General features: G+C 30.4%; 1 protein-coding gene across 9 annotated transcripts in view; it reads left to right on the top strand.

Moving 5' to 3' along the window:
- The window catches only part of LOC134688602 (dynein axonemal heavy chain 12-like), a 65,253-nt gene extending 45,498 nt beyond the window's left edge, over positions 1–19,755 (top strand). For 8 of the 9 annotated variants that reach the window (XM_063549442.1, XM_063549441.1, XM_063549440.1 and 5 more), the window contains 19 exons: positions 1,721–1,866; positions 2,250–2,464; positions 2,902–3,094; positions 3,298–3,490; positions 3,942–4,114; positions 6,957–7,097; positions 9,081–9,239; positions 11,158–11,302; positions 12,033–12,257; positions 12,463–12,642; positions 12,906–13,046; positions 13,243–13,380; positions 14,148–14,381; positions 14,747–14,929; positions 15,149–15,252; positions 15,710–15,914; positions 16,463–16,600; positions 17,583–17,674; positions 18,581–19,755. In XM_063549442.1, coding sequence (XP_063405512.1) covers positions 1,721–1,866; positions 2,250–2,464; positions 2,902–3,094; positions 3,298–3,490; positions 3,942–4,114; positions 6,957–7,097; positions 9,081–9,239; positions 11,158–11,302; positions 12,033–12,257; positions 12,463–12,642; positions 12,906–13,046; positions 13,243–13,380; positions 14,148–14,381; positions 14,747–14,929; positions 15,149–15,252; positions 15,710–15,914; positions 16,463–16,600; positions 17,583–17,674; positions 18,581–18,842 — 3,267 coding nt within the window. In that variant the 3' untranslated portion in view covers positions 18,843–19,755. Of the gene's footprint in view, positions 1–1,720; positions 1,867–2,249; positions 2,465–2,901; positions 3,095–3,297; positions 3,491–3,941; positions 4,115–6,245; positions 6,387–6,956; positions 7,098–9,080; positions 9,240–11,157; positions 11,303–12,032; positions 12,258–12,462; positions 12,643–12,905; positions 13,047–13,242; positions 13,381–14,147; positions 14,382–14,746; positions 14,930–15,148; positions 15,253–15,709; positions 15,915–16,462; positions 16,601–17,582; positions 17,675–18,580 lie in introns of all 9 variants that reach the window. The other variant, XM_063549443.1, reaches the window with a different exon arrangement.
- Positions 19,756–20,197: the final 442 nt, after the last annotated feature.

Below are 20,197 nucleotides of genomic sequence, written 5' to 3' on the forward strand. Positions count from 1 at the left end.
TTTTGCTAATATTTTGTAAATTTTTTGAGGATTAGTTCTTTATGTTTAACATAGGGGATTTTTTTTTAATAATAGAATGGGGTATCCATATTCTCCATGTGAACAGTTTGTTTTTACTTATGACCAACCTACATTCAATATTCTGTAACTGATTATACAATTTTCCAAAATGAAACTATAAAATTACTCGTCTGATGAAGGAGGATTTTCATGACATTTTATTTTAGGTCTAAAAAAAATTTAAACATTTTTAAATTATAATGTGATGTAATTGTATTTATTCATATTCTTCATAGGAAAGGGTATGTATCAATTAATTAGTGTTGTATTGACTCAGAACTTTAGTTTTTTTTAATATTTCATGAATATTTTAGTTGTCCCATAGCTGGTGTGAGTCTTAATTTTGGTAAAATATTAATTAGCCTACATGATTTTGATATGAAATTTTTATATTGCAAAGCAATAGTGTTTAAAGTGTTATATTTTTATTTCTTGAAAACATTCCCCTTATTCTGATCTGTCTTCATCTTCACACCCAGCCTATGACTTTTTTAGGTAAAGGATTATTATGATTATGCCTATTGTTATTTTTGTATTGTAATTAGAAAACTTGAAGTTTGTATCGAGCGATGTTCAATTCTTGCTCTTAATGAAACCTGTAGATATAAGACTCACACCATAAAATGTTGAAATTCTTTTTAATTAATACATTTTTATATTTTTCGGTATTCATTCTTTCAGTTTCATTTTGTTGTTGTTATATAAAATAATAATTTGAGCAATAGTTGATAGGTAGCTCAAAAAGAGTTTTTTGTTGTGAATTTTGTCACAAGTCATTTGCTTTTAGGAAAGTGATTATACCTCTTAGAACACCATTTTGTCCCCCTCCCCCTTTTTAGAAATAAATTGTAGCATGAACTGTTAGTTTGTTAATGCAGACTTTATATTTATACTCATATCATAAGATGAGATTATAAATTTTTATGCTGCTTTTTGTGCAGCTTAAAATAACCAATAATAGAATGGAATCATACTTATACTGAAAAAATCCAGGACATAAGCACTATACTGATACATATTTTTTATGCCCCACCTATGATAGTAGAGGGGCATTATGTTTTCTGGTCTGTGCGTCCGTTCGTTCGTCCGTCTGTCCTGCTTCAGGTTAAAGTTTTTGGTCAAGGTAGTTTTTGATGAAGTTGAAGTCCAATCAACTTGAAACTTAGTATACATGCGCCCTATGATATGATCTTTCTAATTTTAATGCCAAATTAGAGTTTTGACCCCAATTTTACAGTTCACTGAACATAGAAAATGATAGTGCAAATTTCAGGTTGAAGTTTTTGGTCAATGTAGTTTTTGATAAAGTAGAAGTCCAATCAACTTGAAACTTAGTATACATGTTCCCTTTGATTAAATCATTCTAATTTTAATGCCAAATTAGAGAATTTATTCCAATTTCACTGTCCACTAAACATAGAAAATGATAGTGCGAGTGGGGCATCCGTGTACTGTGGACACATTCTTGTTTTTATTTTAATTATTATTGTTATCATTGAAAAATAGTATAGTATATCTTGTATTCGATTATTTCCTGAAAATCATTCTTTAAAGTTAAGTTTTATCAACTTTTTTACCAATCAGTTCATCTCTGAACACGTTTGTTAATTTTAAGTTCTTTAGAATTGATAAAATTGTAATTATGTTTACTACTTTACAGGAAAAGAAGATTCCATGCTCCCAGGAATTCTCTTTAAGTAAGACTTTAGGAGAGCCAATTAAAATACAGGCCTGGAATATCTTTGGACTACCACGAGACAGTTTCTCCATTGACAATGGTGTCATTGTAGCTAACTCCAGAAGATGGTAAACATTGATTTATTTCAGAAGATTTTCAAAAGTGTTGTTACTAATGCTGTATTTTAGTTAATTTTCTTAGTCTTTTGCATTGCTTCAATTTCAATTCAACTTGGTTCTGTGGATTTATGATTAAACATTTTGATGCTTTCATACAAATGGATATCACTGGGTTAAAATCAAAATTTATTGGAGCTCAATGGGAGGGGGGGGGGGAAATGGATAGAATTTATGTGCACACAAAAAATTTTCCCTTTAGAAATTGGTTTAAGAATCAAAATTATACAAATGTGAGATGAAAAACAGATGTTTCTTACAAGGTATGCTTCGAAAATTTTGTATTTACTAAGCATGATATTGGTATCCTGACTTATATGTGTGGTCTTTTCCAGGCCTCTTATGATTGATCCCCAGGGTCAAGCCAACAAATGGGTGAAGAATATGGAGAAAGATTTCAAACTTTCAGTCATCAAACTGACAGATGCAGATTACATGAGAACACTAGAGAATTGTATCACCTTTGGTAATCCTGCTCTTCTGGAAAATGTTGCTGAAGAATTAGATCCCTCTCTGGAACCTCTCTTGCTGAAACAGATTTACAAACAAGGTGAGCACATCTAATCACTGTCAGCCATTATTGGTATGTTGTAGCCTATTCATGTGTTACTTTTCACTTCTTAAACTGAAGGCTTAAAAGTTATATGATTTTATTTGGATGAAGGGAGATCTAGGGTAAAAGTTATACAGCAACCCAACAACACAAGCAGAACAAAAAAGTCATTTAAAGATTTTTTATGATAGACAAGTATCAATACAATATACTAAGCTCTAATTGGCTACTTGCTATATGCACAAGACAAGTTACAGGTTGGTTTGACAGACTACAAAGATCTGACTTTCATATCAGATTTAAAAATGAATTAAAAAACATACAAAAAGCAGCAACCTGACATTGAGAAAGAATTTTGAGTTCAAATACTTATCATAAAGATAGAATGAGTATGAATGTATTATGAGTTACTAAGAATATACTTAATATTTCAGCTGGTGTTGATATGATCAAACTTGGAGAGAATGTAATTGAATACAGTAAAGATTTCCGTTTCTACATCACAACTAAACTGAGAAATCCTCATTATCTACCTGAGGTAGCTGTCAAGGTCTCGTTACTTAACTTTATGATCACACCTGAAGGTTTGGAAGATCAGCTCCTGGGAATAGTGGTCGCTAAAGAAAGGTAGGAACCATTTTGTTTTTATTATTATTTATTGAGTTTTTCTATTTAAAAAATATTGTGACTACCAAAATTTCTTCACAGGTGTTTTTTCTAAACACATTTTTGGTTGTTACATTAATGATTATTTTTTAAGTAATTGTCAGTGAACAGAAGTTTGTTTTTATCTTTACTGTTTGTCTAATTATTGATACATTGCATTACAGGCCAGAATTAGAGGAAGAGAGACAAGCATTGATTGTTCAGAGTGCTGCTAACAAAAAACAACTAAAGGAAATTGAAGATAAAATTCTACATACTCTATCAGCTTCTGAAGGAAACATTCTGGAAGATGAAACAGCTATTCAGATTTTGGACTCATCTAAGATACTTTCTGATGAAATCTCTAAGAAACAGAAGGTATAGTTATCAGCCAGTTTTTTTATAATATGAGTAAAAGGTTGGGGTGGAGGTCTAAATGCAGAAATTATCTGGATAATTAATGGTGAACATTTAGAAATATTTGTTATCATTTTTGCTCTCGGACCATGTAAAATTGTTTTTACTATTGAATGCAAAGGTTCAACGGTCTGCGATATATGGACCAAAATTGTTTGTATTTGACAGGGTCACATTCTGAGTTTTAGTGTCTGAGCCACAGAGGTTTTGCATTTTGTTCAGATTTTCAAGTATTATATTTTAGATTTATTTTGTCTTTCAAATCATTACATGATTTTATTCTTCAAAACTGCTTGATACAGTATTTCAGACTTCTGATACTTAATTTGACATCTTGGTTGATTACCAGTTTCATTACAGTATTTATATGTAAATGGTCAACAATAGCGCAAATTGTGTTTTATTATTTCAGATTGCAGAGGAAACTGAACAGAAAATTGATGCCTCTAGAATGGGATATCGTCCAATTGCTAAACATTCGTCTATTCTGTTTTTCTCAATTGCTGATTTACCTAATATTGACCCTATGTACCAGTATTCATTGACTTGGTTTGTCAACCTTTATGTTATGTCTATTCATGACAGGTAAGACTATATTACTTTTAATTTAAATAAGATCAAATCCTGAAATAAATGAAAACTTACTGGGCTGTAACTTTATAATTGATTTTCCAAATGGAAGCCTTTTATATCAGTTCTGTACATTATTCATTCATCTACGATTTTTGCTAGGAAATCACATTTCATCACCAGTTAGGGTTTGGGCTGCATCAGGCTGCATTAAAGATTTCAATATTTAATTTTCCTTTATATGGGTTGATGATTATTAGGGGTTTTATTAAAAAAAATATATTGAAATATACACCATTCTCATACATATCACATTAATCATAAAATTGCGTTATGATGGCATTTCTTTTCAAATAATCAATACTAATGCAACAAAAACATATACAACCATTGAGGAATATGTTCCATGCAAATTTGTTATCACATTGTAACTATGTTTTTATTCATGCAAAATGAGCATTATAGATTTCAATGGTTCCTCATTTTATTTTAAAATACTAAAGGGAGAAAGTCAATAAAGATGTTTCCTGATAATATTATATTTGTAATTATGTTGTTTAACTGTAAGCTAATATATCAATTGTCGGGAAAAAATGTTTTACACAAGACACTTAGAAAAATACTTCCAAACCAGGTTCTTGTAAGTGGTTCTGTATAATACATGAAAAATGATCAGAATGAGTGTAATTTTTGGTGCTCATCCAATATTCAAGATGGAATCCCAGAAGATATGTGTTTTTACATATATATGCTTATATTTCAGTATATTTGTTAGGATGTATGTTTGTGCTATCAAATCGGGAATGAAAACAAACAAAAAATAGTCAGTCCAGTAGACACAAGGAGCATAATTATATTCATTTTTTTGTCGAGCCTTCGACTTTAGTCGAAAAAGCGAGACATAGCGATCCTACTTTCCGTCGGCGTCGTCGTCGGTGGCGTCCACAAATATTCACTCTGTGGTTAAAGTTTTTAAAATTTTAATAACTTTCTTAAACTATACTTGATTTCTACCAAACTTGGACAGAAGCTTGTTTATGATCATAAGATAGTATCCAGAAGTGAATTTTGTAAAAATAAAATTCCATTTTTTCAGTATTTTACTTATAAATGGACTTAGTTTTTCTGCCTGGAAACATTACATTCACTCTGTGGTTAAAGTTTTTAAAATTTGAATTACTTTCGTAAACTATCCTGGGTTTGTACCAAACTTGGACAGAAGCTTGTTTATGATCATAAGATAGTATCAAGAAGTAAATTTTTTTTAAATAAATTTCCATTTTTTCCGTATTTTACTTATAAATGGACTTAGTTTTTCTGACGGGAAACATTACATTCACTCTGTGGTTAAAGTTTTTGAAATTTTAATAACTTTCTTAAACTATACTTGATTTCTACCAAACTTGGACAGAAGCTTGTTTATGATCATAAGATAGTATCCAGAAGTAAATTTTTTAAAAATAAATTTCAATTTTTTCAGTATTTTACTTTTAAATGGACTTAGATTTTCTGCCAGGAAACAACACATGCACTTTGTAGTTAAAGTTTGAATTTTTTTAATAACTTTCTTCTTTCCTATACCATTTTGGAATTGTACCAAACTTGGACAGAAGCTTTTTTATGATCAAAAGCTAGTATCGAGAAGGAAATTTTGTTAAAATTTTGTACCTGTGTATCTGTATTTTACTTATAAATGGACTTAGTTTTTCTTCCAGTTAACATTACATACAGTCTGCAGTTAAAGTTTTAAAACATTTCTTAGATTCATAAATTATCTTGGATTTTTACCAAACCTGGACAGAAGCTTTTTACGATCAAAAGATAGTATCAACAGGAATAATTTTATTTATTTTTTTCCTCATTTTTGTTGAGCCTGTGATTAACAGCAAAAGTAGGCGAGACACTGGGTTCCGCGGAACCCTTACGAATTTTTTTTATAAGGAACCACTGACTTTCATTTGCTGTTGTAATTATTTATCAATCAAAACATATACACAATCATCCTATTCCATTCCTTATGTCTGTCTTTATGTATTTCACAAATTATCTTAAAAAACAGATGTCAGAGTTAATTGGAACAAATATGCGTTTAACAAATTATCTATTATGAGCATTAATTCAGCAAAAAGCTTGGTTTTGTTTACAGCAATAAATCCAAGATATTGGAGCGACGTTTACGTTACTTGAATGACCACTTCCAGTATCAGTTATACGATAACATATGTCGTTCATTATTCGCTAACCATAAGCTGGTGTTTTCATTCTTGCTCTGTGCAAACCTTTTGTTGTGAGTATGAATGAGTAGAAATATACTCAGAGCCACTTGGTAGAACGTATATATATTGTCAGTAAATATCTACACCAGAAATAGTTGTAATGGTCATAAATGGAAGAAAATTTTTCAGTTTTCATGAAAAGATTTACTTTTTTATACTTTAATTTTAAGATTTAAAAAAGAATCTTCAGAAAACAAGACAGAATATTTACTCTTTATAATATGATTGAACTGAAGTATTCCTTCCATTGATGACACATTTTATAGCACTACAGTTCTCTTATATAATCAGGAGGATTTGGTGTTTGTTACAGCTAAAACATTTGTCTATTATTTTTGGAATAATGAACTTTTCGTTCAAACAATTGAAATAATATTTGTTATGGCTTTGACAGATGTTTTAGCTGTGACAGGCTTGTCACCCTAAGAGGTCTAGTGATAAAACTACTTCTAGCACTAACTATTGCATGTGTATGTTGTTTAGGGTAGAATATTCTGCAGCAGTGTGTATGTTGTATAGGGTAGACAACTCTTGTAATTAATAGATATTTTCTATATCTTGTTGTGATTCTTCATTTTCAGCAACAAATCCAAGATCCTGGAGAGACGTTTGCGATATCTTTCTGACCACTTTACGTACAGTTTATACTGTAATGTTTGTCGGTCACTCTTTGAGAAAGACAAACTTCTATTTTCTTTTATTCTCAATACTAATATAATGTCGTAAGTAAATGCTGGTCTGCTCAGATCGTAATGTGTGATTTTTATTCATTTGGAGTTATGTTCTCCTGGTGTGTGTTTATTATAACAATTGATTTAGTTAATGGTTTGACTATAACCAGTATAAACCCATTATTTAACCCTGTTGGTTTGTTTTACAAAATTAACCAGTATGAACCCTTTAATTATTTAACCCTGTTGGTTTGTATTAATTAAGCTTTTTTGCATGAATCTTATTTTCATATGATTTTGCCTGTGCTTGCGAAAAAGCTTTTCTATATTATTTATAGTTTTCCCAATCTTCACTTTTCTTTTTTTGGGATAGGTTATAGGTAAGCTGAAAAAATGCATATATTATGACTATCCAGTTCTCAGTGCTAAGTATACAAAAATTTAATTCGGCTTAAATCCTTATGATAATTTATGAATATGAATGATGTTTCATATTCCTTTGTATATTCAAAATGTTGATTTAAAAGTCAGGATAGTTTTAGAGGAGAAAATGTTGACAAAACACTGATCCGAACCAAGGGAACATTTACAAATAGTGAAACTTGTTTAATTCTTACTTATCAATTTCCCTCCAAGATTTCCTATTACTGTAATTTAAATTAAAAAAATCCATTTTGTGTTATCACTTGCAAAACTTAGTGATAATAAAATTAATCCAAGTAAAAAATTCATATTTAAGAAATAATTCCTTCATGTTATGCTCTATGCTCATTTTAACATGGGTAGGCATTATATTTGTCGATATTTTACACTGAGCGTTAGCGAGGTGTAAAATGTGGTCAAATATAATGCCTAACCATGTTAAAATGAGCATAGAGCATGACATGAAGGAATTATTACGATTCTAAAAGGACAAATACAGTATTTTTATAGGTTGAAGCGTGTGAAATTACCGTAAAATGTTTGGCTGTTCCCGTTTCCTCCTCAAGGAGTCTGTGCATTGCAGTTCATATTTGATAAGTTTGAAAACTACGAGCAGAGTAAATATATGTTGGTTCATAAAAATATATGATAAAAGTTTATGTTAGCTGCTTAAATGTATATATTTAAAAGGATAACGATGGAAATAAAGCTAATATAATCAGTAAGTTCGTGCGCATGTGTCAAACATATTTTATGCTCATTAGAACACGGCTTTGTTTACAAAGCCTAATAAGGACGTCATATTAGAATTCCCAATTTATATTGAGAAACATTAAACATAGAAGTCAACCAATGCATAATGCCATTCATATCCAACGTATAGAACAATTGTTTTGAATATATCCTCAAAAATCTTTTTTTTGTTTCTACCCAATTGTTATCCAGTCTTTCTAAAAATGCTATCACTGAATTTGTTTGTTGTCTATTTTTGCACATTATTTATGTCTACAATTTTGTGTGTTTACTGTAATATGTATGTGGCATGTTTTATTTCTATTGTGTGAGTAAACTATTAAATTTGATGTCTATGCTTTCTAATTAAAAAATATAAATAATTGAAATAGAATTTAACTTTTGAAAAGTCTTCCAATTTTCTGGTTTGAATTATTGATAACTTTAAATGGAAATTAATTTGTAAACAGTCTTCCTTGCAGTGAATCAATCATTTTGTATTTTAATGGAAGATGAATTTTGATAATGCCTTATATCAAAAGTAACTGCATTTTTATCGAAGAGGTAAAACCGGTTAATTGATAAAGATTTTAATTCAAATCATCTAATCTGAGATACATACAACTATCTTCTGATGTATTGATATATACAGTGAAACCTGACTAAACCGAATCCTGCATTTATAAACCGAAAAACTGTATAAACCAAACATGTTCTTAAGCACCATCATATTAAATTTTATGTGTTTTTAACCTGATAAAACCAAACATCAGCCAAAACCGAACAAAATATGAAGTCCTGAAGAGGGTCGGTTTAAACAGGTTTCACTGTACTATGACACGACAACAACATTGACTCACAAACGTTTTGTCTTTGTAGATCCAAGAATGAACTAGATCATGATGAGTATATGTTTTTCCTGACTGGAGGTGTTGGTCTGGAGAACAAACTTGCTAACCCTGCACCAACATGGCTGACGGACAAGAGCTGGGATGAATTGTGTCGTCTTGCTGAACTTAAAAAATATAAAAAATTAAGGTAAAATTTAACAAGATTTTCTAAATGCTTGTTTCTTTTGCTTAACACTTAGTTACAGACAATAACAAAATGTAAAATATAAACTGAAATATTCTGAATGTGGCTTTTGAAAAAATTCTACATGAAAAATTAAAAGTGCAAATCACGGATGAATAGATAATTTTGAAAACTAGAACCCTGTGATAAAATAGAAAAAAGTGAATATAAAAATTGATTAAGATCTTAAAGATTTAATTTATAATCCTCCCCATGTTGAGCCAAGATATATCTAGATTTGGTCCTCAACTTTTTGTCACCATGATATTCCATACTTTCAACAGTAAGCTATTATTATGATGATGATTTCAAAATTATGGCTGGCACATTTTATCAATTACATAAACATTTTGGTTCTGAATTTCACACATGATAAAAAAGAATGACAAGCCCTGAAACTTTAACTATAAAATGTACATGATCCAAGTCAGGAACTGTTACAATAGTGCATATAATTTCACAATTAGTTTATGTTTTTTGGCCCAAAAAAGGTCCAAAATTTTTTCCGCCTTGCTCCGCAAAGATTTTATTCTCTTTCAAATATCCTGGAAACGCCCCTGTTTTGAAGAATAATATGTTTGTTGTTTCTAATACCAATTCTCTCTGCTTATACATACCCTACAGCTTGCTCAGATCATACATGTTGAGAAAAAGGACTGAAAATTGCCAAAATTTAGTTCTTATATTGAATGAAAACCTGAAAATCTGAAGGGCTTGATTTATGTCTATACAAATGCACTTGTTTATAATTATGTAACCAATCAATACATATGTAATAGATAAAACGTACACTTTTTAGAAATGGGTATGTATCTGTTTGTCATTGTTATTCATTGCTTGTTTTGTTTTCAGATAGAGTTATTCATTTTTAAACTTTTTGAATTTCAAATTTTTCATGTAACTTTTAATTCGGACCAATGTTTTGCAAACTTTATGAGTGAACTTAAAATTCTATGAAATGTAAATTTACCACTTCTGCATGGTGCTCAGTCATGAATCAAATATTTCTTTTTACAAAGACTTCTTGGTTGTTTTTTCTGCAGCATCAAAAGTTAATGATCTGATGACTCTCATGTATCTGGGTTTTTTATCTTTTATTATTTTATTATCATGACATATGATACAGACATACATATAGAATAATAGGTAGTTGAGGTTTTGATACTGACTATATCATGTGGAATATCTAGACGAGTCGTTAGGGCAAGTTAAGATATCCACATGATATAGTCAGTATCAAAATCCAAACTACCTATTATTCTGTTTATCGGTAATTATGACGTCACGCAATGTATTGCTTAATATTTTCAGTGATACAGCCAGTACGTTGATACTCGAAAATATTAGGCAGTAAGATCAAAGGGAAAATATACGAATTACCAATAAAGATAAATATTTTAAGACTTAAAAACAATTTCCGATGAAACAATGCCTTTATTGCACCTACTCGTTCTAGATCTGGAGAATTTGTATTTTATATTAAGCATTTGACAGTTCTATTTAGTGTTACTTTATTAAAACTAATGACTATATACAAATTTGCTGATGTTGAACTTTTTTTTTTATCAACTATTGGATTTAATTATTTGACTTGTCTGCTATCAGACATAAACTTTTATGACCTAATTTACACAAAAAAGTTTTATATTAAGATTGACTCTCATAATCCAATTTGTGTTAAATTTCATTTGATCATGTTATCTCAGAAATGTTTTATTGTAGACAACACTTTAATACCTTTTCAAAGAAAGATAAATTGTGAATTATAATACTACACATTCCTTGATTATTTGATGGTTTTGGTGCTCTCTTCTTTCACAAACACAAAAACATTAGACATTGTTAAAAAGAATTTAACGTTTATTAAATGTTATTTTTACAGAGAACATTTTATGAAGAATTTGGATTCTTGGAATAAATATTACAACTACAGAGAACCACACAATGAAGAGTTACCTGCTCCTTTCCAAACAGAATTAAATGAATTCCAAAGAATGTTGATACTTAGATCTATTCGGCCAGATAAAGTAAGATACAACTCTTCAAATTTCTCCAATTAAGCAATTATTGATGTCAGAAAATGAAACATGACCATAATAATGAAAAATAGATTCTTTTTTAGGGATTCCCTGTCTTCTAACTCTACAATGATTTTTTTTATTTAAACACAACTAACCTGTATCCATATTTTTATTTTTCATTGCTCTGAACAGAAGATGTAGGAGAACTGTGGATTCAATAATATTCATTGGATACAAATTTTAATGTTCAACGAATTGCAATTTTTCTAAAGGAATGTATGCAAACTTTGCCAAAAACATGAAATTAAATATCCATGAACATGCAAGTTTACCTCAAACCACGAAAAATCGGTACCCACAAAACCCATGAAAATAAATGAATCCAAAGTATATGTTTTATTTGAATTTGACAAAACATGGAAAGTACTAGAAAAATATTTTAAAGAGAAGACATCAATTATTATGTAAGGCAATATTAAAGATGGAAATACATGTGCAGGGGCACTTTTCATGCATCGAGGATCATCAAGTAAATGATAAAATACATATGTTAGAACGATATCTAAATGACAAATTCATTCTACTAATGGTGCAATGCCAATGAAGGTATATTGAAATCTATATTGATTCTCCAATGTACAATCTCTACATGTATTTATGATGTTCTTTTGTACTTGCCACTTTTCACTTGTACATTATTGTGAACGTCTCTAACAATGTGTGGTTTATTTTTTAGATCATTCCAGCTATAACAAACTTTGTGATGGAGAAGCTTGGTAAGAAGTTTGTTGAACCTCCACCATTTGATTTAGCCAAGAGTTATGCTGACTCCAACTGCTGTGCTCCATTGATTTTTGTCCTATCACCTGGAGCTGATCCAACCATGGCATTGCTGAAGTTTGCAGAAGACAAAGGATTTGGAGGAAATAAATTCAACTCTATATCTCTGGGTCAGGGACAGGTAGGACAACTACATTTGTTATTACCCTTTTTAACAGAATGCTAGGCAACAGAATTTTGAGTTTATTAAATGATCAAGTGTGATTGAATAAGATATATTGAATTTTCTTCTCAGCTTTCATTGATAATTCCTATTTACAGCAAATTTTAAATCAAGCATTTTCAGTGAAAACTATTATATACTAATGACTTCTGTTCTTACATAGGGACCAATTGCCAGTAGAATGATAACAAAGGCCAGAGAAGAAGGTAGCTGGGTAATGTTACAGAACTGTCACTTGGCTGTGTCATGGATGACACCACTGGAGAAGTTATGTGAAGAACTTACACCAGAAAATACACACTCAGAATTCAGACTGTGGCTTACCAGTTATCCATCAGATAAGGTGAATTATTTAATGTTTCAGATTAAATGACACATAGCATAAACATGCTTTTGAAGGGACAGTAGACTAAAGTGATAATACATGTAGTCAGAAAAAAATCCAAAGACTGGTTTGAATTTTGGGTATAAGAAAATATGTCTGAGATCTTACATGTCATTTAAACTGCAGTACAGCTGCCTTTGTAAATTGAACTGTATGAAGCACATATATTCATTAAATTTTTGGAAAATGTATATCTAATTAATATACTTTTACATTTGCAGTTCCCTGTAACAGTATTACAGAATGGAGTAAAGATGACCAATGAACCACCGACTGGTTTGAGACAGAACCTGTTACAGTCATACCTTAATGATCCAATCAGTGATGCTGAATTCTATGCAGGATGTCCAGGAAAAGAACAAGTTAGTATATATTTTGTAGACTGTTGATCTTTCTTTGTGTATTTTAATCAATTATAAGTTAATTTTCTTACCTTCTCAACACTTACATGACATGCCCTACACAAGTTAACAGTTATATGAAATATAAAAAATATCTGTTTTAGCTTTTTTTACATGTTGTCTTTAATTATATTTGATAATATTGGTTTTTTTTCAGAATTTTGAAAAGTTGTTGTATGGCTTATGTTTCTTCCATGCCATTATACAAGAGAGACGTAAATTTGGTCCTCTGGGATGGAATATTGCTTATGGATTCAATGAATCTGATCTTAGAATCTCCATCAGACAGTTACAGGTAGGATTTTAACACTATTTCTCTGTATGATGCCAAGTTGACAATGTTTTTTCAAGAGATTTAACAAGCTGATTTATCACTCTATGTATAATTTAATTTTTATGCCCCGGTCATAATGGAGGAGGAATTAACTTTAACCCTTGTTCATTTGAACCTTTGTCCTGAAGTTGGGTTTCTGTTCTCTCTCTTAAGTTTGCCTCCACCAAATGTTATGAAACTTATACACAACGTTTATTACCACAAAACACAATGCTAGAATTATGCCCCTTTACCAAATGGGTAAATTGATGAGTTTTTTGTTTCCGTTCTCTAACTTTAGTTTGCTTCAACCTAATGTTATGAAACTAACACACGATGCTTATTACCACAGATTGAAATTTTGGTAGTGTCACTTTAACCATTGCAGAGTTATGCCCGTTTACAAATGGCAAAATTGCTGAATTTTTCATTTCCGTCATTTAACTTTCCCTGAACCATATATTATGAAACTTATGCATAATACATATTACCACAAAACTCAAATCAAGTACAAACTTGGTTAGGATCACTTTTATTGTTCGTCAGTTATGCCCCTTTATAACTCAATATGATATGCAACTAGGGACATCATCTGTGTCCTATGAACACAGTCCACTGTATACTGAATGTTCTGTTATAATTATCTTTTAAATTGAAAGTATTAAAACTATAATGTCATGTACATTACAAATATCTGTATTTTAATAAAGTGCACAAACTAAATTCTGTTATTATTTGTTCTATTCCAGATGTTCATTAATGAGTATGAAGAGGTACCATTTGATGCTATCACCTACATGACAGGAGAGTGTAACTACGGTGGTCGTGTCACTGATGACTGGGACAGACGATGTCTCAGAGCTATACTTCAGGATTACTACACTCCTACCATGATAAATGAAGCTCGGTACAAGTTCTCTCCAAGTGGAAACTACTATTCTCCACCTAAGATGTCATATGAAGATTATATTGAATTTATTAGGGTAAGTTTTAGAGCTTATTGAAAGGGAAAGTAAATATCATATTCAGTGTAATAAGGGTGTTAAATTTTCTCCCTGAATGAATATTCCATATCAATACATGTTATTATGCCAAGATATAAAAGCTGAAGTATGTTTGCTACTGAAGGATGTTATGTTTTATACAATATCAGTCACTTGGATATATAAGTTCTTAATTATATTTCTTAATCTTTTATTCTAAAAGATTTTCAGTGACAGTAGCTAGTTCAAAGAAAAATGTTTCAAATAAAAAAGATGTTGTGTCCTTTAAAAACTTGTACACAAGCTCTGAGAGAAACCTTCAATTCTGTTCTGTTATTTAAATTTACCTTTTTTGTTATTTGCAGAATTTGCCCACAAATCAGAACCCAGAAATATTTGGAATGCATGAAAATGTGGATATATCAAAGGACATGCAGGACACCAAATTATTATTTTCATCTGTCTTGCTGACAGAAGGTCAAGGATCAGGAGGTGGAGGTCAGGCTGATGATTCACTGTATACTATAGCTGGGGATATCCTTGCTAAGGTTTGTGTTTTCCCTTTTTAGATGTTATATAATGATCATAATAAAGAATTATGTTTAAGTAATAGTTGAATGTTTGTTCATGTGTGTTACATTCAAGGATAGGTTATATCTAAGTCAAAGTGGATAAAGATCGTATTTAAAACATGAACCTTTTTTGTGTAGGTTTTTGTATGTTGCATTTGATTCAGACTTTATTGACAGATTTGTGTATATTTTCAGCTTCCTAAAAATTTTGATATTGAGACAGCCACTAAAAAGTACCCTGTGTTGTACAGTGAGAGTATGAATACAGTGTTGGTACAAGAAATGGAGAGATTTAATACGTAAGTATACCAATATAGACAATATGGTAAAGCTCTACAATGCAAAAACAATTCTTATGTGCTTATGTGTAGTATGTTTGACTGATAGTCCTGAGATTAGAATCAAAGGTGTAACCACTAAAGTTTTGTTAATTTTTCCACTAATGTTCTAATGAACAAGGATGTAAATAGTATAGGTCACCATAGAGCCTTTTTAATTTAGCAATACCTATACCTTACAGATAACAATAAAGACCATCACTTCACAAAATATAATACAAATCCAAATAGAAAATTAAAAGCCTGATTTAACTTTTAAACAAATATGGCAGAAGCAAAGCACAACATAGTTACACAGTTGATTATTTTAACTAGACAAATGTCGTTAGAAACACTTTTTAGTAGGTTATCCTATTTACAAAATGTTGTTGCCACTTGAATACAGCCATATAATATTTGAATTTATTTGTACTTACAGTTTGCTGTCCATCATCAGAAGTAGTCTTGTAAACATACAGAAAGCCATCAAAGGTCTTGTGGTCATGTCAACAGATTTAGAAAAATTAGCTGGCAGTTTGATGATTGGTCAGTTACCTGCTATGTGGGCCAAGAGGTCATACCCATCACTTAAACCACTTGGAAGTTACATCAATGACTTCTTAGAAAGACTTAAATTTTTACAGGTAAATTATAGGGACACAAATATGTTCACATGTAAAGATAAAACAACCCAGCTAACTCTTATCAATGATTTTTCTCTAAAATCAATGACTATAACCTAAAAAGGTATTTTTTTGATAGTTTAAAATATTTGATGATTTGATTTTTCAAATTTGCACTTCTAATTAAAGATGTCTGAATCTAAAATCTTTTTTTTCATATTTTTTTCTTCAATATCTGCTTTTGGGAGAAATCTATAGTATTGAGGACCTATACTTGCTACTATTGAAATAGAATTATTGCAATTCTCCAGTCACACTGTTGAAATGTCATAGATTCAACTGCATATTTCCCCTGACATATATTGCAAAATACTCTGTGATTCCCGACTCTTTTGTCAGAACTGGGGACTTCAAAAAGCAAAGTCAAATTTGAAATTAATTACTTTTTGACATGTACAAATGTGTTTTCCTCTATTACCTGACAACAAACATAATGAATTACTACCAATATATTCCAGCAGTTAATATGATTATTATATATACTAATTATTATATTTTTTTGTAAACAGAAATGGTATGATGAAGGAAAGCCAACATCATTCTGGATATCTGGATTTTTCTTTACACAAGCATTCTTGACTGGTGTCATGCAGAATTTTGCCAGGAAGTACACAATACCTATTGATACATTAGGTTACGATTTTGAGGTTAGTTTATAGTATATTTCATATCAATAAAAATTGATATATTCTTTGAATTTACAATATTTATTTACAATAAAACCAGGCATAGCTGTCAACTGACCCGTATTCTGCGGGTGTGACCCGAGATTTTCACAATTCTGAGGGATCACCCGGATCACCCGCCGGGTCATTGAAATAACCCGGGAATTCCGAAAATGCCGATTTCACCCGTATTTCTTAGCCTTGAGATTGATTTGATAAGTAATATTCAATTGAAATACCGGCAAATTCGTAATTCTTCAATGAACAGAAAGTTCATCTAGCTATGTAAACTGTCAAATTAAGTTAAAAATATAAAATTCAAATACATATTGCAAAATAACTTATCATTATATTTATACCTTTATACAATTTTTAAAAAATAGTTGAAAATTATATTTTACATTTATACTCCCTTTAACTGTAATACTATATTTTTATCAAAATCTAATTTCCTTATAAATGAAGTATGGTATGTTTAAAAGCTACATAGCCAGTAGTGTCAAACCTTTTAAAATTACATTTGAATAGTAGATAATTTCTTTAATACGTTCACTTTGCTCTTTTCACCACTATAGATAGTTTAGCAAATAACATAAGACTGTGTTACTCAAATTTATAAAAAAAATCTTTAAAAGTGCAATAAAATAATAATGAATAGAATTTAAAGTGCTTTAACCAAGTGAACATGCAGTGATGTTTTGGTATCTTTGATTAACATTTTAAGAAAATGTACCATTAATACTGAAATTCTGCTTAAAAAAGTTCGTACGCGTTATGACCTGAGATTTGATTCTTCAATGCAGGTCATGACCTGCATTTTCATCATCACAGGTTGACAGGTATGACCAGGGATGAATTAAATGAAGACTTTAACTGGTATTCAAATTTTCTCCACCATTTGAAAAAAGTTTGCTTTCAATATTCAATAAAAGGATATTATAACATTTGTACTTTTTATTTTCAGGTATTAAAGGTTGACATTATGAATGAACACCCAGAGGACGGTTGCTATGTCTATGGTCTATTCTTAGATGGTGGACGCTGGGACAAGCACAAGTAAGTACAAAGCTATGAGAAGAAAAAAATCATGAAATTTGTACATTCAAATAAAGTGCTAATGTCAGATGACACAGTTTCCTTGAACAAAGTAAATTGGTATCTTTTTTTTTTATCATATTATATCTCTCATTTGTGATACATTAGTTTGCATATCTTAACCAATGTCATTTAAAGGATTAGATAAGTGATATTTGATTTAAACAAAATTGTTCATGGTTAACAAAAAAAGATGTAGTTAAGATTCACATTGAATTGTAAATGCCTTCAATGAGAATCTTATCTTGCACCGCTAGACATAAAGTTATTGGGGTTTATTGTTTATACCCATACATTTGTTAGTCATCAAATATTTTAATTGGTTTTCAACCATACATGGATATATGGCCACATATAAACAAGAAGACTATTGGATTTTAAGTAACTATATCTAAGATGAAGGTCACAGTTACTAAAAATAGATCTAAATGTGTACAGGAAAGTGGTTTCTGGATGCTTGATCAAATACTTCTTAACAAATCACAACCTTAATTGAATGAGTGGTTATTTACAACCAGAGGAACATCCCTTTTCATTACATAGTTAAAAGTTTAAAGGTCAAGGTCATAGTTACCAATAATATATATATATATATATATTTAGACAGCATTTCTGTCCAAAACCATACCTGAAAAGAATCATTCCTAAAAGTTATCAGAAAAAGCTACAAAAGCAAGTCACTATAATGTGTTTCCTTTTATATGGAGGTGCGTGGAATGTGTGCTTGCTTACTAAATGCTCTTTAATTGTAACACAATTAATTAAGAAAATTGTCACAATAGGGCATACTATGTTAAGCATCATGCTACCAATGTCTCCTGAAGCATAAGAAATAATTTAATTAACTGCTGATTGTTTATTTTGCAGGGGAAATTTGACAGAACAGCTACCTAAGATTTTATTCGATCCACTCCCAGCTGTATGGGCCAGACCTGCTAAGAAAGCTGATATTGATAGATCAGACAAGCGTTATGAAATCCCAGTCTACAAAACTAGTGAACGAAAAGGAGTTTTGTCAACCACTGGCCATTCAACAAACTTTGTGTTGGCAATGCTACTACCTACAGATAGACCTATAGAACACTGGATAAAACGTGGATTGGCATTACTTTGTCAACTGGACGATTAATTATCTTAGTGCTCTTGAGGAATTTATTTCATACAATATTTTTATTGACTAACTGTGATGAGCTATGCATATGAATTTAAACCAGTTATCTCTCGTCAGAATGAAAAATTATCATAAATTTGTTTTATTTATTTTGAAGTTTTTATTGAAAAATTGTTTATATATTTATTAAATTACTTAATTTGTTGGATATGCTGTGAGATGGACTTCTTCAAGACAAAGTAATTTTATTTTTTGAGACCACAATACATGATATTTGTCAGTTTAAAGTGTTCTGGCCTTTATTTTATAGATTTTTTTCTCTCAGTGTTGCAGTGAAGTTTTTGTCATAAGATCACACTTTTTAATCAGGACTGTGATAACTTGACAGAACCTTGCTCTAATCTAGTTATCTTTTTATTGTTTCCAAAATGAATATATCATATGTAAATATTTTTATACACCCGTTTATGATTTAGACATTCCGTCCAATGCTGATTTAGACATTCCGTCCAATGCTGATTTAACCATATAAAACTGAAACAAATATACAACACATATTTATTATTGTTTTTATTTATTTATATTTGTATTTTACAAAGAATACCTAACCGTCCAAAGTTTATTTTTACATTGTGTGTTAACCAGATGTTGTCTTTAAATTTCACATTCCATGTATTTTTGATGACCACAAAGTAGTAATGATCATATGAAAAGATAAGTTTTAGAGAAATTTATTTTTCTATAAAGAAGAACAAATAGAATTAGACATAAGTACTTATGAATGCAATTATTGCATAATCACATTAAGTAGTGATGTATTATTTAGAAAACAGAAATCCAACTGTAAGATGTAATGTGGTATTTTGTTTTATTTCATCTGTGATATCTTTGAAAAAGCATAAAACTCTTACAATAAATTATGTTTTCACAACTGGTATTTTGTTATTTGTTGCAGATAATTTTCATTTCTATGCTCTAAATTTCTGAACAGTCCAATTAAAAAAAAACATTGTAAAAGTGACTGACATAGTTAGAACCAATCATATCACTGTATGGATGTTAGTGATATTTGGAAATTTACAAAATCCATGTTAAAGTTATATTTTGGTGGATGGAATACAATGTTAAAAGTTCTGGTCAGAGCAATGGTGGTTTCTTTGCATAGAATTACACAGAACTCTGATGAAAAAAAATCTTTAAAAGTCCTTAAAATTTATCCTAGACTGAAACATGATTAACATGTTTGTATAAGACTCATTAAAGGGTATGCACACACAGGTTCTATCAATACACAAATCACCTCAACATTCAGATTGATCAATGCAATGTCACAATTAGGAAAGAGAATAATTGGGGGTTACCATTCTGAAAAG

The sequence above is a fragment of the Mytilus trossulus genome, chromosome 1 (genome assembly GCF_036588685.1).
Source record: "Mytilus trossulus isolate FHL-02 chromosome 1, PNRI_Mtr1.1.1.hap1, whole genome shotgun sequence".
NCBI lineage: Eukaryota > Metazoa > Mollusca > Bivalvia > Mytilida > Mytilidae > Mytilus > Mytilus trossulus.